The sequence below is a fragment of the Olea europaea genome, chromosome 4 (genome assembly GCF_002742605.1).
Source record: "Olea europaea var. sylvestris chromosome 4, O_europaea_v1, whole genome shotgun sequence".
In the NCBI taxonomy this organism is placed as follows: domain Eukaryota; kingdom Viridiplantae; phylum Streptophyta; class Magnoliopsida; order Lamiales; family Oleaceae; genus Olea; species Olea europaea.
The window spans coordinates 1,037,987-1,060,808 of NC_036240.1; the positions used below are offsets into that span (position 1 = coordinate 1,037,987).

The following is a 22,822-nucleotide window of genomic DNA, read 5'->3' on the forward strand; positions in this document are numbered from 1 at the left end:
TCTTAGTCTCCAATTCACTCATCTCACCTACGTACAACTAAATTGTGTATTAAGATAGGGCTGATTGTTGAGAAGGATTTGAAAAGCTACTACTTATATAGTCTTGTCTCCTAAATGTACCATTGGTCTAGCATCTCTCTAATCACAATTTTCCATTTTTTCAGGCATGTGTTCAACCATTAATTGAGGAAGGAAATAACATTGAACTCCATCGACTGGTGTAAGCTTGGAATACCTTTTGTTCCGTGTTCATGTTTGTTGTTCCTCGTTCCTCAATTTGGTTGAAATTCGATGACATTTTCTTCCTCAAATGGTATGACATGCACCTACAAAAATGGAAGACTGAGATTAGAGAGACATCGAGGTAAATGGTACAATTGGAGAATATAACTTTATAAGTAATAGTTTCTCGCAATATTTTTCTCAACAATCAATTATGTTGAGGTATACAATTTAGTTGTACGTAGATGAGATGAGCAATTTGTGGGGGGTGGTGAAATTGAAGGTGAACTATTGGGACTTCAAAGAAGTTTTATGAGGCGGGGTTTCACATATGTCAATTTTGGAGAGTTGGATGGTTTGGTTGAGTTGTAATTTTTAATGGCTTTAACTTTTCACGTCAAATTTTCGTGCAACACATAAGCAACAAAGAGAAGGAAATCTATGAATAATGGATGGAGTGCAACTCTAAAAAATGAGTGACCATCGAAAAGTATATTAAAGTTGAATGAGTAAATAGTATAAGCTAATAAAATATTTTACTTGGATGATTTGACTAAGTTGTAATTTTTTAAATAATTGTAACTTGTCACATGCGATTTTCATTTGACACATCAGCAATGAGGGGAAAGAAATCTGACTTGCTATTGATGAAGTACCAACGGACAAAGTTTAATGAGTATTGTGAAGTACTTTGAAGTTTAGTGAGTAAATCGTAATCATGGTATAAGTTGGACGATAAACGAAACATTTAACTTGCCTTTTTCGCAATCAATTTATGAATATATAACGTCTCACTATATTAATGATCAAACAACTTCTTAACATGAAAATCTTCATTAATGCTTGTTATGGAATGTTACTGAATGTAACTATATTTTCAGAGCCATGTCAGTGCTTCATTTAAGGATAAAAAGTTCTCATTTTTAAAATTTTTATATATTTGATGATAAAATGATTAGATCGTGATTTTAGGCTTGGTGGATTAATGAAATTGTCCTAGTCGTTTTCAATCCAATTAGTAGCTCGAGCTTCTGTCCTCAATGAAAGAGAGTAACGTGCATTTTACAAACTTTATTATTTTTATATAGAGAGAATGAACCTACATTACATGTTAAGACGTATAGAAAGGACCATTTTAGATTCAAAATTTTAATTCGATAAAAGTTTATGATCAATACAACATCATAAATAATGATCTCTTCTAAAAATTCAGAAGTAGTGCCATTTCTATTTTTAAGTGACATTAAATGGATCTCATATTTCTATTTTTAATTGAACAATATTCTTGGTGACACCTAAACTGACAATGGTGTTAAATAGCATTTTTCGAACTTTAGTGATGAAAATGACTGGTATTATTTAATAATTTCATTTCATACTATTAGGGTATGTTTGGTGGGTAGCCTTAGAGAAAATTAGACAAGAAAATATTGAATGATATTTAAGCAACCATATGATTGTTTAGTGTAATACCACGCCATAAACGTTTTGTCCATCTCTCGTTCCATTCAGATCATGTTTTAGCATGATTTTTGCTTTTACTTTATTTTTATAGAAGAATTTTTTTGAGAAAGTCATCTTGAATTAACTTTCTCTAAAAGCATTTTTAACATGACAAAGCATTTCAAATAAATAAATCAATAAATAAATCAAACAATTTCAAAAGTAGCCTCTTAATTATGAAAACGACTTTTAACTTTTCAAAACCTCACTCACCACTTTTCTCTCTGGATTTCTTTCTTAATTTTTGTAATTAATTTTGTCCATAGAGATATGAAAGAGATTGAAAACATGAGACTCTCATGACACGAGCATCTTTAAATGGCACCCAAAGGGATATCATATGTCAAGTAATTTAGTTGACTGGACTACATTTTAAATAATCTTAGGTGTATTTTGCAATTGTGACGAAAATAATAACGAAACTTCAAAAGTTTATAAAAGATCACATACAAAAGCCGATTGTCCATCTATTTAAGAAAATAGTAAATTATAATAGTTGGCGTTAAGGGAAAAATCCCACATCGGTTAAGTCTCTGAATGTCTATCATTAAAGTAGAAAAATGAGTTTTGGAATAATAAAATTTTGAATAATGTGCAGTTATAAAGTAGAAATTTTTTTTTGAGTTTACTTCCAAAATATTTCATCGTGAAAATGAGTTTAAAAAAAAATTAATATAATAGTAGACAATTAAGGGCTAAATATCGAAATATAGACCAATATGTAAAAGTTTCTATTATAAAATATCAAATTTATTAAGAGAAGTAATTTAAATTCTTATATGTTGATCTATATTTCGATAATTATTCAATGAGTTTTGGATAATTTATCCCTTAACACATGGTGCATTGGTCATTTATTATTTAGCAAAATCTATTACCATTTAGCATATTTTAAGAAGTTTGGTGAGCCATGAGTTGGCACACTACTTGGCTAAAAGTGAGTAACTTTGAGTAAATTCCAATGCTTCATAATTAAGATTGATGATTATCGAGTTGGTACTTAGGAAACTAACCGTCATTATAAAAGAATTCACAAAGGGACACAAAAAATAATAATGTTTCATTAATTAGTTGCATAATCAGATTTCTAAAAGTGAAAATATCCAAAGTTTTCAGTTTTGTTGAATTGAAATGTTCAATTTTGTGAAGCTACTTCCACTCAAAATGTTGTCAAAAATTTTGAAGGAGAGATGTGCTAATTTTTACAAGAGCCTCATGCTAAAGAACAATTTGTTTTCCTTTAAAGGTTTTTACTCAATTTAGCTACACATTGTTTTATGAATTTAAGATATTGTATCATTGAGGGTTCAAATCATGTGTTTTCTTTTTGCGACTTGAAATCAGAATATTACATATTATCCATACTTACTTATAAGAGTAATGTTATTTGCAGTTGTTCACTGTCGCAGTTACCCTACGTGGCGTCCATGTGGAGGCTAATTAATGCATCAAATCACTAACCGTTACATAAATGTTATGTAGAACGACTATAGCAGTGAGCGAGTGCAAATAGTATTATTCTATTTATAAATGTAATTTTGTTTATTTTTATTTAATTGTTATTTTCTTGAGGGATTTTAAGGAAAAACCAACATGTGTAGTAAAACAAATAACTTAAAAGTAATTTGATTACTTTTTAAGAATATCTTTGAAAAATAAAATTAATAGAGTACAAAAAACAAGAATAGAAGGCATATATAGATGAACTTTCGAAATTTAAACTTTAGAATTCTATTATTATAAATTATCACATTTGAGTCCAATATCGAGACATTGTGAATTATCAATTTATGCTTACAAAAAGTTGCCGACATTGTAATACATCTTTATTAAAACTTGTAAACATCCTACATTACTTCATTGATTGTAAGGGGACCATTTGATCATTTTCAATTCAATCAAAATGAAGAGTACGTTTTACAAGTTATTATTGATGGTTATATATTCAAATATTATTTTGTGTTTTTTTTTAAAATATAATATTATTGACAAATAAGATAATGTTATATTATTCACAATCAATTTTCATTTTTTTTATTATAAAGAAATCTACTTGATACGTTATACCTTTTCATTTATAAATAATAATTCTACAAGGGTATAAAATATTACAAGTTAACAATTTATTTTTACTTTTACTTTTATGTCATGGACACACGCATAAATTACTCAACGTGCATCGTATTTAAATAATCGATGGAGCATCAAAAGATTTTGTGAAATAATTTAGTCTCGTTAAACATGTGTTATTTTGGCCATGTTTGGTGCATGTTAAAATCAGGTTTTTAGAAGATTTTAGTGTATATATATTTTTATTTTATTTTTTTTGAATTATTGATGGGGATAGACCCACATCTTACTGCAACACTTTGAATTTTTTTATTTTTTTATTTTTTTATTTTTTTATTTTTTTAACCATAACTCTTTCAGTATTTTGATTATATATGTCCTTGTTTGATTTTTTTTTTTTTTTTTTCTTATATTTCTCTCATACTAACTTTTAATTTTACATTCTCCAATAAAATATTATTTTTCATGTTGTTTCATAATTTTTCCTACTTCTATAAGGCACATAAATTCCTTTTTTTTTTTTAGTGCCTAAACTCTCTGTCTATTGCAAAGAGTAAGAGTAGAGAGTTTTTTGAAGCCTAAATTTAATATTTGAATCTTTAAAATAAAGAGTATTCTCACTTTTAAAGAGTTCACTAGAGATGTTTTAACTTTTTATGAGAATGGTTTTTTGAAAATTACATCTTTTCAACAATTATTTTATTTTACATATTATCAAAAAATTATTTTTTACATTTTTCCATATATATTTTTTCTACTTTTTAATTACATGTATTGAAAAACGATCATCTTTGATTTTTCAAAGAATTTCTCCCATACAAGCACCAACTCTTGTGCACTGCAGAAGCTCAACACCAATTTAATATTGGTAAGTCCTCAGTGTTTAATAACCATTACATTTTGACCCTTAATCTTTGAAATAGAGCATTAAGGCCTCCAACCTTCTGAATTTGTGACATTTGAGTCCCTAATGACAGCAAAGCTAGTGGGGCATGGTGATGAATGGGTTTTGATGGTAAATATTAACGAAATGAAAAAAGGTTGAAGAAAATTATTCTTTCCTTTTTTCATGTTAATCTACATAAGTATATGGTATTTGTTTAACAAATATTTGACATCTTAATGGTCAAACATTATTTCCGTTGATATGAGACAAAAATGCTATAAATGTAAAATGTTGAAAATTCAGAAATTTCATTTTCAAAGTTAGAAACTTAAATGCAACACTTACAAAAAATTTAATTAGAATTTCCCTGTAATTTCTGGAACCCGTTTGATGTACAATAAAAAGAGTGTCTTTTTCTTTTTTATTATTATTTTTTTTTTTTTAGGGGGGCGGGGGGGGGGGGGGGGGAATGAGTTTTGAAATAATGATTTTTTGGAAAATGTAAGGTTAAAAAGTAGAAAAACATTTTGAATTAACGTATAAAATATTTTACCGTGAGAATACATGATTAAAAATAAATTTAAAAAATAGGTATATTTTGAAAAAAATAATATTATTTGTAATCGTTCCCTACCACAATCGTTCTATATGAAATATATGTAACAGTTAGTGATTTGATATATAAGAAAAGAAAAAGCTATCACATTGAAACATTAAATCATAAATCATATATAAAATGCCACATAGGATAACTATCGCAGTCAACGATTATGAATAGTTGCTTTTTGATGAATGATGGACAAATGAGCGGAGTAGGAGACACAGAAAACATTAGTCATCAATACAAGGAATAGGCGTCTACCAAGTGCATATATATGTCTGAACGGATTTTGCCATTTTATCCCGGCTTTTGTAGCAGGTTTGATGTCTGAACTGGCCATTGGCTGTCACTCTTTTTCTCTCACATACACAGTCTCGCTCTCTCCCCTATGCAAAAAGCTCAGCAAAATCCCTCCAACCATGCATAATTTTAACCTTCTCTCTCTCATTTATTGAAAACCGTATACTCCAATAGGGCGGTTTCTCTACCTTTTTGAACATAAGCACATTACAATCTTTTCATCTCCTCCTTTCCAGTTTCTTTCTCCCATTGATAATGTAAACTCACACAAAGGCAAGAAAAAAGTGGGCTGTGTTTGGATTTCCCCGGTTACTTTCCGAGAACAAAATTGAACTGAATTCATGGCTTCATTTAGCATTTTTTCACTCTTGTTTATCCACATTTGCTTGCTTCTGGGCTTATCATTTGCTGAAGATCCATTTGTGAACTATAATTTTGTGGTCTCATATATTACTGTTTCTCCTCTTGGTATTCCCCAGCAGGTTAGTTTTTTCTAGACCCGTTTCCGATTTTCTCTGTATCTACACTCTTTTGTACTCTTTTTATGTAGAATCTGATGGTTTTACAGCTTCTGCAGAAGTGGGTCTGCCTTATTTTTTATGGGATGGCTTTAGTTTTCTGAAAACTTGAATGGTAGCATCAGATCTAGGAAATGGAGTTTGGTGTAATGTTGATGAACTTTAATGGCATGTTTTGTAGTGATTGTTGGATAGAAAAGAACAATAATGAAAATGAATAAGATAAAATCTTATTTATTGTACTCTATGATAAGTGCTCTCCAATTACGCACTAAACGTGCACTTATAGCACATTTGCTGCTTTCCAAACATGTTCTTAAGGATTCAAGATTATTGAATTGCTTTGGTACACATTGCAGGTTATTGCAATAAATGACAAGTTTCCAGGTCCCACCATTAATGTGACCACTAACAACAATGTTGTTGTCAATGTGAAGAACAAATTAGATGAAGATCTCCTAATGCATTGGTAGGATATTCATAGACAGCTTCATTTGAATTTTTCTTGAAATTTTTAGTACTTTATATACTTACGATAAAGATGTGTGTTTATTTTTGGTGAGTCAGGTCTGGTATACAACAAAGGAGGACTTCTTGGCAAGATGGGGTGCTTGGTACAAATTGTCCCATCCCTTCCAAGTGGAATTGGACTTACCAATTTCAGGTTAAGGATCAGATTGGGAGCTTTTTCTACTTCCCTTCACTCCATTTTCAACGAGCCTCGGGGGGTTTTGGCACCTTCATTATTAATAACCGGCCTATTATTCCAATTCCTTTTGACACTCCTTATGGGGATATCACAATTTTGATTGGTGATTGGTATACCCAAAATCACACGGTTAGTGTTTGATTATTTATTGATCATACATCTATTTAAATTCAGGAAGATTGTGTCTCTAAATTTATGTCTAGTGACTGATTTTTGCTCTTTTATAGGCTTTGAGGAAAACCCTTTATGCTGGGAAAGATCTTGGGATGCCAGATGGTGTTCTGATTAATGGGAAAGGACCTTTTAGATACAATGATACTCTTGTTCCTGATGGCATAGACTATGAAACGGTTACAGTCGAACCAGGTGATTTATGATCAAGATCATGCGAATATTACATGTATTTACATGGTGAAATCGTTTTAGGAGTTAACACTATTTCCTATCATTACCTATATGTTTGAGAGATGCAATTCTATAGTGTAATACCTTTCAGAAGTCCTAGAGAGGAAGATGTATCTTCTGTTGACGTATAGTGTGACTTGTCAGATATATTAGGCCATATAGAATTTCAAGGTTGTCTCCCCCAATTAAGATATCCTCCTTGTTGTCCAAGAAAAGTTAGACTAAGCCCCCATTAAAATGTGTTTTTGGGTAAATGTATTTTGGAATAGTAATTTTTTGAAGAATGAGTAGCTAAAATCATAAAATTTGGAGCTTAAAGTGCAATTAGATCCATTGTTCGGGTAATTCATGTATTGTTGGTTATATAATTTATGGTTGGCATTAGTTTTTTTGATATTTTACGTGATTTGTGGTTTTTGAATTAATTCTTGTATTTACATCTTCAACATTCCAAAGCCTCTGTTTTTAATTGAGAAAATAGAAGAGCTCAATAAATGACAGTGAAGCAAGAGAGTTCAAGTTAGTGCTGGAGTTGAGGTATCCACCATGTGGAAGGTGTTTAGCATAATAATTGAAATAAGTCGTAAAATGATCTAGAATTTGACTATTCATTTAACAACAGCTTTGTCGCTTTCATTTAACAATTGAGCCAATTCAAAGCCTCAATGGGGGGCCACTTTTGTAGAGACGAGACAGAAGTGTGTGAAAAATCTCATTTTGTTAATTGTTTCTCATAGTATGGATTAAGGTTTAAATCAATATGCAAGGTTCTTCTCTTATATAAGTTGTGGTGAATTATCATAAATGAGAAATGTTGAGCAAGGCATTCTACCTGCTGATTTTATTTTCTTGTTGGGTAATGTGCAATATGCCAGAAATGGCGCTTGTTTAAGGAATGTAATATGCTTTTCTCTACACCAATTTTATTCAAGGAAAAAGAGAGAACCAAAGAAGATCTCTTACAGCAATACGTATGTGTACATATTCATATATGTATTATATATATAAATGACTCGTTTAGAAATACTTTGTCAAGAAAAAGTAAATAACTTCTGTTTCCCGTAATGTGAATTTGAATGGCTAAAATTATGATGTGTACTGCAGGCAAAACTTACCGGCTTCGTGTAAGCAATGTTGGAATATCAACTAGTTTGAACTTCAGAATTCAGAGCCATAACCTACTTCTAGCAGAAGCCGAGGGCTCATATACAGTACAACAAAACTATACTAGCTTAGATATTCATGTTGGACAATCATATTCCTTTTTGTTAACCACAGATCAAAATGCAAGCAGTGACTACTTCATTGTTGCAAGTGCCAGATTTGTTAATGAAACGGTATGGCAGAGAGTCACTGGCGTTGCGATCTTGCACTATACTAACTCAAAAGGGAAGGCATCGGGTCCTCTTCCTGACCCACCACAAGACCAATTTGACAAGACCTTCTCAATGAACCAGGCAAGATCTATCAGGTATGTTTGTCCTTAAGAAAAAATCAGCAGATTATATCAACTAAAGTTTAAATAGTAATACTGCCCTACAATCTTCAATCATTTCAAATGACTAAAATTGGACATTTGAATATCTCTTTTTATTAAATTGACCTCATAACACGAAATATTGATTTTTGTCTCTGCTTATAGCATGTTTAGTTGTATTTGAACTTTAAATCAGTTATTTTTCCCAACATGATTTTGAAAGTTACCCTTTTTAATAACAAAGTTTATTTTTTTAAACATAAGAAATTTTAAATGCAGCGAAGCTTGTTCTAGGTCTTTCACCATAACCTTCGTGGACACTGAATCTAGTTGTATGAATTATTAAATTCATTCTCTAACATATACGAGTAGTAGATAATACATACATGTCAAAATTTGAATAACTATTCCTTCTGAGGAAATGTGGAGGATTATTTCCTTTCCAATCTATACGTCAAATAACCTCTCTTTATCAAATGTTGTTCACTCTTTTGCTTATGTAGTTGTTTTTGTGTTTTACACGATGCAGATGGAATGTGTCTGCTAGTGGTGCTCGCCCAAATCCTCAAGGTTCATTTAGATATGGTTCGATTAATGTAACTGAGGTGTATGTGCTGAAAAACAAGCCCCCCATAATGATTGATGGGAAACGGCGAACTACACTTAGTGGGATTTCCTTTGTGAATCCTGCCACGCCAATCAGGCTTGCGGACCAATATAGGGTGAAGGGAGCGTACAAGCTTAATTTTCCGACTAGGCCACTTACAGGACCACCACGGATGGAAACATCAGTCATTAATGGTACTTATAGAGGATTCATTGAAGTGATATTGCAGAATAATGAAACCAAGGTGCACACTTATCACATGAATGGATACGCCTTTTTTGTGGTTGGGTAAGATATCGTCCTTTTTAGTATTAGACACATCTAAAATCTGAACGAAATATGTTCTTTCAATTGCCATTGTATTTTACACTAGCTAATCGAACTACAGGATGGATTATGGTGAGTGGACAGAGAATAGCCGGGGCACATACAATAAGTGGGATGGAATTGCTCGCACCACGTCACAGGTACATATAAAGAACTTTTTGTTGTTACTGACATTAACTTCCTCACAATTTGCATATTGTTTTAATGGCGTAATTTGATCTCTCCAGAGAAATAAAAAATCAGCCTGTTAAAATTTTAATTTAGAAAAAGGTGACATGTTTGGTGAAATTTATGTTTCATTCTGCCATGCTACGTTTCCTGCTGTTCAGGAGCCTTAATCTATCAAAGAAGTCAAGATACTCAGTTTACCTTGCTCTATCCATCCCGAGGATAGACGTGATTTCAAAATTCAAACACCTGTTTGAACATGAGTACTCCATGCTACTCGACATTTAGGACTTGAATTTTTATAGTTTCGACCATCAGGAGATGGATGGAAGTCTTCATTTCCCACGACAATATTGGGAATTGTTTTCTTACTTTTCTTTATGTTGTTTAGGTTTATCCCGGGGCGTGGACTGCAATCTTAATCTCCCTGGACAATGTTGGAGTTTGGAACATCAGGACAGAAAACCTCGACTCATGGTATCTAGGACAAGAAACCTACATTAGGGTTGTCAATCCAGAGCACAATAACAAGACCGAGTTTCCAATGCCAGATAATGCCCTCTTCTGCGGTGCACTGAGCAAAATGCAAAAGTACGTATTCTATAACCAATCATGGTATGTTTGGTAAGGTGGATTAGACTGTATTCAGATACTATCCAGTCTTGTTCACCATTGCATGCCGAATATGCCCTCATTATCGTCCATACTCTGCTGTTAGTTTCTAGTTAGCTGTGATTCCTAATTTACATCTTTATCGCTTTCAGGCCACAAGATATATCTCTTGCTACTACTTCGATCAAGGGATTTGACCTCACTTTGCTGATGATGATATCTGCATTCATTTCCTTAGTTTGATTGAGAAATTTATGCAATGCCTGTCTGGCTTTGCTTAGTCAATTGTGGTTGTGAAATTTTAGGTGTAAGTTTAGCCATGTTGATATAAATCATTTTTTATTTCCAGTTGTACTAAATGCTCCCGGATTCTTTTTAAGGTAATGGGTTTCATTATTCTTTTAATACATTTATCTTAATTTATTGCTGCCCATCTATCAATCTTCAATATATTGCCCATATATATTTTTTGGATTCCAGTAGAGATGAAATGAAATATACAATTGTCCTGGAATGAGAAGAAAAGAAGAAAGTATGCTTCTCGACTTAGTTAAGGAGGTGCCCACCAACTTTATTGCAACATGCCTTCAATTAAAAATGGTCAATGCGTGTTAAGATCCTAACTATCCACATGCTAAGCTGAAGATTAACATAGAAGTAAAGTTACTTTTAAGTATCTTTTTATCCTTGTTTGACTTTCATTAAAATTATAATTCATTTTTATCTTTTCATCAATTACACATTATCTAATAAAATAATATTACACATAACTCAAATTTTTTTCTTCTTTTTCAATCATACATTTAAAAAGGAAAAAAAAAACTATTCCAAAAATTAAAATGACAAATAATGGGGGCTAAATCGGGGCTTTATGACGGATATGATGAATAAAGCTACTTAACTAGACTTAAAAATAGGGAGTGAAGAGACAGATTGATGTGTCAGAAAATGATTGAGTTTTTTTTTTTTTTCCAAAATGTCTAATCATACATCGACACGTGTCCTATCTAGAATTGAGCCTGGATGTATAGCATGATTTTATTGTATTATTAAATAGTTTACTTTTTCTTTAACGCGAAGTTGAAAAGTTAAATCTAATCTGATCCCTTAAACCTAAATCTATTTATTGCGATTTTTATCACCCTGCATTTGAAAGAATATATGCCCGCCATACATTTTTAATCCGTAGGGCCCTCAATTTTTGTTAATTTCATTGTATTTTGTAGCAACGTCCATTTTAATAACATTGAAAGTCATAACCTTTGTTCATTGATGTATTTATATTTTTAACTTTTTCGTTACATTTTTATAGTCTCCCATTAGTACATCTTATTCTGAGTGACGATTTTTGCTCAATTATCATATTAGTGTGCATTTGAAATGAGAGACAAATATTTTCTACAACTTTTTATATTGTATTTTTTTTTAAATTTAAAATATGAGGGGGCAAATAAGTCTTAACGCCATCATAACTAATAATTAGCTCGTGTGGTTAGCGGGAAATACATGGAAATGACACAAATAAAAGAGGTCATTTTCCAAATTAACCCTTGACTTTTCCAAACATTTGTAACTACCTAAAATACCCTCAAACAAATATTAAAAACAACCTATTTCATAATAAAATTTTTTTATCTAAATCCTTAAAAAATTAACAAATAATTTTTCTAGAAATTTGAAAGAATTATTAATCTTTATTAATGAATAATTATAAAATGAAAAAATTCAAATATAAGAGAGGACCATATAATATAAAAAAGGTTACTAAAAATAAAAAAGAAATTAAATTTGAAAAAAAAAATTGATAAGATAGGATATCAAGAACAATTATATGCATCACAAGAAATATTAAAATGTTTCAAAGAAAACTTAATAGAAAATTTTGCTAAAGGAATTGTAAGATCAATAATCATAAAAGATATACAAGATATCATAGATAAATTAGAAAAAAGGAAGAAAAATATCTCAAAATACGATATACCTTTTAGAACAGACATAGACATGATAACAGATATTGATATTATAAATTATCAAACATTCCTAGACTTTGAAGAACTACTTAAAATTTTATGAAAAGACCAATAAAAAAATAGATTACCACAAGTATACAAAAAATTAGTTTTTAACCTTACCTTAAGATTTTATATACGCTTAATAACAAATAAATTAACTAAAACAAAAACAAAAGAATTTTTAAAATATTAGAATATTAGATTTGTGATTATTAGATTTTTGTTCGCTCATAGTAGCACTCATCCAATTGGTATCAGAGCCATATAGATCATGGAAATCATAAAAATAAATAATTATTATCAATGTATTGAAGAAAAAGGATGTTATATACTTTTCAACCCTATCCCTAATAAATTAAAAATAATAACATTATATGTAAGTAGGAATTTACCTAGAGAAATAAAGAAACAAATATTACATAAATTAATTGTAGGATTTATCAAAGATAGACGTACATATGAAATAATTATCGAAGTATTTGAAAATGAATTATACTATAGAGAAATATTTGAATTATCATAAAAATATAATGGAAGAAACTAAAAATATTTTAGAAAGAAAGTTAAGAAGAATAAGATTAATAAATAATAAAATTTTAAATGAATTATTAATACTTGGAGATATAACTAAAACTCAATAAAAACAAATATTAAAATTAAAACAAGAAATGTATAAAGAAAAAACAAGGTATTATGAAAAATTAAAAGAACTAACAAATATTGAAGTTATAAAAACAAAAGTATGATAAAATGATAAGAGATTGTAAAAATGTTGAGTATATAGCATTTTATTATTGTCAATCAAAAAATCGATAAAAGAAAATGTCAATTAGTGAACATATGGAAGAATTGAAACATTTAATAAAAACATTAATAAATGATGTACAAGAAATAAATAATGAAATAAAAGAAGCAAGAAATGATATAAATATATTGAAATTTGAAGTCAGAAAATTAAAAGAAAATGAAGAAAAAGAATGATAGAATAGATAAAAAAATTTATAGAAAAAGAAATAACCAGAATAGGGAAAAAACATATTGAAAGAAAAAACATAATAATAGAAACAGAAAGCATGGATGATGAATTTAGAAAAAATATATTACCTAAAATATTAGAAGAAGAGGAATTTAGAGAAAAAATGTTGGGTAAACAAAAGATTGAAGAAAATCAAGACAAAGAAAATGAATGAAGAATTAGATCTACTTATAGATAATTTTGATCATTTAAGTTTAGAAAGTATAGATGATGAATACCAAATCTTAATGAATACTGGAGGAGGGCCTAATCCCGTAGGAACCTCTAAACAAGAATCAATAGATCCAGATAAAAGTTATGTTCCTGTGTATAATAAATCATATAGATAATTTTATGATAAAATAAGAGAAAAATAACCGTCTAAAGGAAATAAATATTGTAATAGATTTGAATTAAATAATAATTATGATAAATCCGTTAATCATGGAGGAACAAAATTAGACTTAGATTGCAAAATAGGCACTAAAAAAGCCTTAATAATTTGGGCAGACTCAATGATATTATTCTTTTTTATATAATAAAGATGATACAGGGAAAAATACTGAAAGAAGAATAGATTTTTTTAATTGCATCTTTTGAAGGAAATGCTAGAAATTGGTGGGGAGGAATTAGTAGTGATACAAAATCATTAATAAAAAGAAATGTACAATCAGAAATGATAAAGTCAGATAAACTAGGAAAAGAAAGATTAGTAAAATATATTGCAGATGAATTCTTAGGAGAAAATTGGTTAAGAAATTATGAAGAATAAGCAAACGAGAAAAAAATAATGCAAGAGTTAAGTTAATTAATTTAACAATTTGCGATATGTGTAAAATTAAAGAATATACTTGTGAATTCAAGGATTACTATTATACTCAATTTTATTGTAATGAGAATCAAAAAGTATATCAAGATATATATTACAATAAATTACCAGGTTCATGGGGAATATATTTTAAAATAGAATTTGAAAAATATATTAAAGAAAATGTAGGAATACCTATAACATTAGGATCAATAATAAAATTCTTGTTTGAAAGACTTGCATATATATGCCAACAAAAACAGTTATTGAAAAAATTAGGAAAATTAACTAGAATATGCTGTGAAGATATGGAAAAACCTACAAGATGGGGATGTAATTCTGAGAAATGAAATAAAAGAAAGTTTAAAAAATACAGAAACTTTAAGAAAAAATACATAAAACCTGGAAGGAAATATTATAAAAGAAAAAATAATATACAGAAAAATAAGTCTTATAAGAAAGATAAAAAACAATGTAAGTGTTAGAATTGTGGAGAAATAGGTCATATAAGTCCTGATTGCACAAAGAAAAAAGTGAGAATATTACAAAAGGATTATTTTGAAATAGAAAGTGAATTAAGTGAAAAATCTGATATTGAACATTATAATAATCAGGAAATATTTATAAGTGAAGTAGATTCAGAAGATTATGGATCAGAATCTGAATAAAGAAATTGAAGAAATAGAAAATAATAACATAGAAATATAATAATATGAGGGAATAGAAGGTTATGGATTAAAAGTAACTTTTGATAATAATAAATTTAAGAAAATACAAAAGTTATCCTTAGATTTGAATATAGGAAAATGGGAAATTCTAGATAAAATATGGAGAAGAGAAATAATAGCAATAAATGAATACCATAAGATTGAAAAAACTATAGATGTCAGGGCAACTCAAGGAACACATAAAATAAACATTTTAACAAAAAATACTGTATCAGAATTATTATAAAAACTAAGTAAAAAACATAGTGAAAAGATCCAATATGTTTATTTAGTAGGAATACAAATAATGTCCAAATCCTTATTTAGGGAAGGAATAGATTCACCATTAACTGTAAGTTTACATGATGGAAGAATTATAAATCTGGAAGATGGTCATTTAGGAACTATAGAAGGAAATTTAGCATATCAAAAATTAATATTTACTTGTTACCCAAAATATTGTCTCATTGAAAGATAAAAACTTTAATGAAATCTTAGGATTACATTTCAAATTACATAGAAATGATATAATGGAACCAGGAGATCAAATTATGACTGTGGAATATAGGATATTATATACATTTACTAATTCTAATTATGAGAATATTTATTCTGATAAACCATACATAGAAATTCATAAGGAATGCAAGGATATTAGTAGAATAGTAGAACCAAACAAACAAATAAATCTTATTCCAGAAGAATATGAATTTAATATAACTAAAAATAAGCCTGAAATAACAAAGTTAAGAGAAGAAGAAGATTATAAAATAACATTTCACAATGGAAGGGTAATAAAGAAATCAAAAAGTCTTAGACTACCTAATAAAAAAGAATATTTAGGAGAAACTAGTGGTATAAAAGAAATAAAACCTCATGGAAACATTGGAAATATGAAAATAGAAGGAAAATATTTCAACGGTAGAAGATATATAAAAGGACCAAATATATTAATAGATACATGAGCTAGTAAATGTCATATGGCTGCAAATAAAAATGAAGGATTAATGACTTACAAGATAGAACCATATGAATACAGGAATTTTGATGGACAACTATATATTACAGAATTAAAGGTAAAGATACCAATAAAAATAGGTGGGATTGATCTTTTAGTACCATGTTATTTGGATGAAAGTATGGATATTGAACCTCATATATTATTAGGAATGAGTTTCTTAAATGGATTAGAAGATTATAGTATAAAAAGAGAAGGGTTATATATAACTCATAAAGGACAAACTACATTATGTAAAATAGGAAGTGGATGAATAATTGAATAAGTTTTTCATTAGCAGTATATATACAAGTTACTACAGTAGAAACAAATATAACAACTTGTGCCTTAATTGATACAGGAAGTGATATATCAATTTTTAAAAATTTCTTAATAAAATTATGGAATAAAAATAGTAAAATAAAAATAACAGGAGTGACTGGAGAAAGCACTAAAATAATTAATAGTGCTGAAAAAGTTAATATAATACTTGGTAGTAAACAAGTTATAATAAATACAGTATACAATTATAATAAACTAGAATGTGATATATTATTAGGAAATGACTTTATCTAACAATTTCAATATTATAAACAAAATAATTACATAATAATGTTACAAACACCTTGTGCACATCTCTTAAAAATACCAAGAGAATTTAGACCTTACAGAGTTCAGCCAGCCCAGCGTGGTGACAAATGAGAAAGACGACCAATAGTACAAGATGAACTAAAAAATAAAAAACTATCATATAAAAATATCCTAAAAATTGAAATAGAAATAAATATGGAAAAAATCATAGAACGATTAGAAAAAATTTATGGAGAAAACCCATTATTATTTTGGAAACCATATCATCCTAGAGCTAAAATAGAATTAATAGAAAATGTTATAATAAGAGTTAGATCAATGATTTATACCTTACAAGATATGCAAGAATTTAAAATTCAAATAAAAGAACTATTAGAACAAAAGTTAATTAAACTAGTAATGGATCTCATAGTAGTCCAATTTTTATGGTTATGAAACATTCTGAGCAGATTAGAGGAAAAGCTATAATGGTAATAAACTATAAGGAATTAAATAAATATACTAAATTTGATGGTTGTTTTTTTACCAAATAAAGAAGTCCTAATAAACCTTGTAAAAGAAAAACAATATTATTTCAAATTTGATTGTAAATCAGGATTTTGGCAAATAAAAATGAAAGAAGATAGTATACAATATACAGCTTTTAGTACACCTCAAGGGAAATATGAATGGTTAGTTATGTCATTTGATTTTAAAAAATGCATCACAAATATATCAAAAGAAAATGGATAATATATTCAAAAAGTTTAGCAATTTTCTTATTGTTTGTACAGATGATATACTAAAATGCTCTAATGATAAAAAAAAAAGAACATATGAATCATTTATTACAATTCATAAATGAATGCAAAAAGGAAGGAATTGTACTTTCTAAAAAGAAATTTGTAATAGAGAAACAAGAAATAGATTTTTTGGGATTAACAATAGATAAAAAAGAAATAAAATTACAGACTCATATATCTAAAAAGATAGAAAATTTTCCAAATGAATTAAAATCCAAAGAACAAATACAAAAATTTTTAGGATGTTTAAAATATGCTGAAGGATTTATTGAAAATCTCTAAAAAAAGAGACATAAGATACAAATTCTACTTAGGAAAACAAATACTAAAGGTTGAAATAAAGAACATACTGAAATTGTTAAATTATTAAAAGAAGAATGTAAAAATTTACCAAAATTAAGGTTACCAGATGAAAAAGATAATCTAATTGTTAATACTGATGCCTCGGATAAATATTGGGCAACTATATTAAAAACAGATTTAAATGAAATATGCAGATATTCAAGTGGAACTTTTAACCAAACAGAAATAAATTATACTACTCATGAAAAAATAATTGTTAGCAATTATTAGAGGAATAAAAAAGTTTTCATTATTCCTTTTATCTAAAAAATTTATTGTTGAGACTGATAATTCTCAAGTTGCAGAACTTATTAGAAATAAGTTACCTATGAAACCTCAATATAGAAGGTTACACAGATGGCAAGCATATTTATCATTCTACAATTTTGATATTATTCATATTAAAGAAATAAATAATTATCTTGCATATTTTTTAAGCAGAAATATCGAATTTGAAGATGGATAATATCAAAAATTCATTAATAGACGTCAAAAGACGAATGGAATTCTTCATGGAGGAATCAAAAGATATGAAAATTGGAATTGAGCAATTAGAACAAATGGCAGAATCTATCCAACAAAAGTCAAATTGCTGGTGAAAAATCTCTAATTCTCATTCCAAATATACCAAAGAATTGAATTACAGAATTGTTGATATTACTTCACAATTCGAGTCATTAAATACCAAACAGGAAATATCAATAGATACAATCTCAAAAATACAAACAGGTACATTGCCAGGAAGCAGTAGTGAACCCAGCAATATCAAACGAGACATAGCAAGTCCCCGGAAGGTGACTATAAAAAATGGTGATGAACATACAAGAGTTATCAGGATCAAAACTGATGAAGATGATGATACCCCTTTATCATCAAGAGAAGAAGAATATAAATCATTTGCTAAAATTGTTTATGAATTGGAAGAAAATGAATCATATTTTATTGCATCAAGAGATCATGTTTATCCCAGATTAATAATTACCAAAGATGTAGACCCTTTCATAGTCAAAATGACAGCAGATTATGAATTTCTGGATTTAATCTATCCAGGAAAAGATTTAAAAGAAATTGAAAATTTTGATGATATATTCAGGCAGAAATTTCAAGATTTGCCCAAGGAAGATCGATTTATATCAAATTTTATTTAATAAGTCCCGAGGTTGATGGAAAAATATACTATCCTGCTGACCATATTATCACAATTGGATATGTTGGCCGAGATTTTCAGATTGAAGTTGGCCGAAATAATAAACCATTGCCTAAAATCAATAAATCATGGATAAAATCTCGAAGAGTTTTGGGGATGAAAATTCTTTACAATATTGCAAAAAACTTATATGATAAAAAATTCAGATGCTTGTGTCAATATGAAGGATAGACACTCCTTGCGAATAATGGAAAGGAAAAAACTACTATTTTGAAAGATTATATCCAGAAATTTGATACTCATCAAATTAATGGAAGTCCTACAACAATCCAAGAATCATGCAGATTGAGGGAGTGCCCCATATGCAAACAAGATTAAAAAGATTGATTTTTCAAGATAAAAGATGAATGGAAATAAATAAAAGGGGACCTATCACTACCAAAGCATCTAGCCAGCTGCATATGGAGCCAAAGACGGAGATGTAATAATAGAGGAAAAGATGTCCCTTTGATGAAAAAGCAAAAAACGCATATGAAAATGTAGACCCCAGGAGAAAAAGAATAGAAAGGTATGTGAGTCTTTTTCAAATTTTGATGTATGCAATGATGTAATAGCAAGTTTGAGTCATGTATAAATAGAGGTCTTTGGAGAAATAATGGATCATTTCGAGTTAAAAACCATTCTCTTTCCTTAAACTTTGTTTAAAATCAATTTTTCTGGAAACCCCCTTATATACAATAGAAATCTTGTATAAATATAAATAAAATTTCAATCTTTTGATGCCAGAAAAATATGAGTTTCTAAACTTCCTATCCCGTAAATTCTTGACAGATTGAAGAAGATAATTTCTTTCTTACTTTAACAAAGAGAGAATTTTCTTTACTTAAAATCCTTCTTCTTAATTCTAAGAAAAGATACAGTGAGGGCAAAAAGCTGAAATAACAAAATTCCCATTGAGGCAAAAGGCCATTTGAGGGAGTAGTTTGCAGATTCAGAGCCTGAAAGTCACTCGGTTCCAAGAATAAAGAGTTAAGATCAAAAGTAAGGTAAAATTATTGTCTTTGTTAAATTTAGAAAGAATTTTTCTAATATCTTGAAAGAACCGTAGGGATAATTACTTGTCATGTTTGCAAAATTTATCTATCATGTTATTATTATTGATCATAAAACTTGTAAGGATTTATCTATATGATGCGAGGATATACAATTAAAGGATTAGATTATTTGTTAGAAAGACTATTAGAAAAAATAAAAAATATTTTTTCTCAACTAGAGACTATGGATATATCATCTAAGGAATATGATAATTTTAAAAAATTATATGACAATTATACTACAGATTATGCTAATTTATTAGATCAAAGGATGGAACTATATATTAAAATTAAAAATGAGAGAAATAGAAGAATTTTAGAACTATTCCAATAAATCAAGATATTTTGTGTAAAATATGGCAAGCCATTTCATACATTTTAGCAAGAATGAATAGTGATAGGCCATTTAGAAAAATTCCCCGTGGTTAGCGCTGTTCATCGTTGTTCAGCCATACTATGCACGATTAATTGACTGACTGATGGGACATGGGAGATAAGGTCCACATGTGCTTGTGTATGTATCTATTGACTAGTCAAGCAATATAGCATCAACGCAAATATCACTTATTCTTGAAAAACAAAAAACAAAAACAAAATATATATATATATAGAATGAGAAAATGAAAAGGTCAAAGAGATCGGATACGAAGGCATACATTTTTGTTTTCCCCCTTTTTACATTTAGGGTATGTTTGATTACAAAGATGGAATTGAAAACGAATTTCAGGGAATTGAATTACCTAGAAATTATTTTCCTGAGAATTGTAAATTATTATGTTTGATTGGTATAATTTTTCATGTGGAAAATGTTGAAATAAAATTATTTTTTAGTGTTCGTTTGACTTTATTTTACATGAAAATTATCGATTAAAATGATAGAATTTACTGGTATTGGGGATAAAATTTGTTTCAATTGTCTACCAAAAAAAAGTCAAGAAAATCATCTATTTCTTTGTGTTCGTTTGACTTTGTTTTACATGAAAATTGTTAGTTAAAGGGAAATATTTTTTTTACAATAATTCTTAAAATTTGTTTTCATTGCCAACACCACAAAAAAAAATAAAAATAAAATGCTACAGTAACCCGAAAAACGAATTCTCACTAATATGGCGAGAATTCGAATTCAACAAAAAGCTAGAAATTGCTGACGTGGTGATCAAAGGTGGAAAATGAATTCCTTGAAAAATTTTCTCAATCAAAAAGGTCAAAAATTTAAGTTAGAATTTATTTTCCATTTTCCCTAGAAAATAAGTGGCTATCAAACATAGCCTTATATCAATTGTTAGCATGTTATCAATAAACAAAATTTTAATAGGGTTGATCTATTTGATATTCTGGTCGTAGTTCGTCATTTTTAAATAATTAATAAACAAGTTGACAAACATAAGAGCACGCATGGTCCAATATTATTAAAATATTGTATAATATAACTCTTTAATTTATTAATATTATTATTATTATTATCTGTATAATATAACTCTTTAATTTATTAATATTATTATTATTATTATCTGTATAATATAACTCTTTAATTTATGTGCACATTAAAGCGGTGGATCTGTGCAGGGTGGAGAGCAGACAAATTGGCAGTATCCATGGGAACACAAATCTTACACTTCATAGAAATGTATGCAATTCTTGTTTTTGATACGGTGTCCATTTGGGAGTGATTTTGAGAATTGATTTTTTGACTATTAGAAAAAAAGTGGGATCCACCTATGAGAGAAAAAGTCAATTATAATTGTTGAAATAGTGAAATAACTGTCAAATCGATTTTTTGAAGGAAAAAATAACTCCCGAACATGCTCACAATTGATGAAGTTGCTTGCTCAAACTATTTTTGGTTATAAGTTGTGAACATCTTCGTTTCAATTAAAAGAAGAAGACAAAGGTGATTATTTTATACACACACGAGTGCACCTGTAAATTATATATAAATACATGTTGTTATCGGAAATCGATCCACGCTACTGTCAATTTCATCAACTAGCATATTATCGAGAATTGGAAATTGAATGGGAGAAATAAGAATAATGTTATTTAGTTCAACTGGGGTTATAATTTCAATCTACGTAGTGTTAGGTGATAGATTGAATGAATGGTGAAATTAGATGGGGGTTGCATGTTTTGTTTTTCACGGATTAAGAAATCTTATTTAATGTCATTAAAAAAATAATTTTTGACCAGAAATTTCCTAGTTTATCCTTATTTAATTTTCAACAACTAGCAGTAAATTATTGTTGAAATTAATAAAAAAAATTAAAATTTGATTTCAAGAAGTAGGCAAATTATTGGAAAATGTGTATGTATTTGGATGATTTCAAAAAGTAAGCAAATTAAGTGGAAAAAATTCATTATAATTAGACAAATTAAATAAGGGTATAATAGTAAAGGAACAAAACAAAATATTCTAAATTAAAAAATATGAATATATATTTGGGACAAGAAAAAAGGAAACTAAGCCTATGTAAATGGGGTGGAGAGAGTAGCATTACTCAAGTAATAAATGTTATTCAAATTAGTCAAACCTCAAGTTAAGATTCTACAGTGGAGGCGAAAATCATCAAACAGTGATTTCGAGGATTCAAGAACAATCCAAGAGAAAGATTGAGTTATCTGATTGGAACACGACTTGGAAGAGAGTAATGAAGTTGTAGCACATAACTAAATGAGACAATATTATATCACTATTATATTAATAGTGTGTTTGATTAGCTTTATTTTTCATGAAAAATGTCATTTTTTCACTCAAATTTCTACTTTTAAAGTTCTGATTAGCAATTTTTTCATGAAGGTCTTGTGATTTTCCTCAAAAACAACGAAAACATTTTCTTCATGAGGATGTGATTTTTATTTTTAGGTAATTCACACACACACACACACTCTCTCTCTCTCTCTCTCTCATCTATTCACTCTCTTTCA

At 28.8% G+C, this 22,822-nt stretch overlaps 1 protein-coding gene across 1 annotated transcript; it reads left to right on the forward strand.

Moving 5' to 3' along the window:
• The first annotated feature begins 5,509 nt into the window (after positions 1-5,509).
• Positions 5,510-10,828, forward strand: LOC111393199 (monocopper oxidase-like protein SKU5). The gene is made up of 9 exons (XM_023018623.1): positions 5,510-6,064; positions 6,460-6,569; positions 6,668-6,938; positions 7,037-7,175; positions 8,319-8,685; positions 9,221-9,586; positions 9,687-9,765; positions 10,185-10,384; positions 10,558-10,828. Exons 1-9 carry the CDS (start codon positions 5,924-5,926, stop codon positions 10,646-10,648), a joined length of 1,764 nt encoding a protein of 587 aa, XP_022874391.1. The 5' UTR covers positions 5,510-5,923; the 3' UTR covers positions 10,649-10,828.
• Positions 10,829-22,822: the final 11,994 nt, after the last annotated feature.

What these genes read in the sequence shown, in the direction of transcription:
- LOC111393199 (XM_023018623.1), top strand. Translation starts at nt 5,924, where the DNA reads ATGGCTTCATTTAGCATTTTTTCACTCTTGTTTATCCACATTTGCTTG. An exon ending in CTCTTGGTATTCCCCAGCAG is followed by an intron (nt 6,065 to 6,459) that starts GTTAGTTTTTTC and finishes TACACATTGCAG; the next exon opens with GTTATTGCAATAAATGACAA. An exon ending in AACCAGGCAAGATCTATCAG is followed by an intron (nt 8,686 to 9,220) that starts GTATGTTTGTCC and finishes TACACGATGCAG; the next exon opens with ATGGAATGTGTCTGCTAGTG.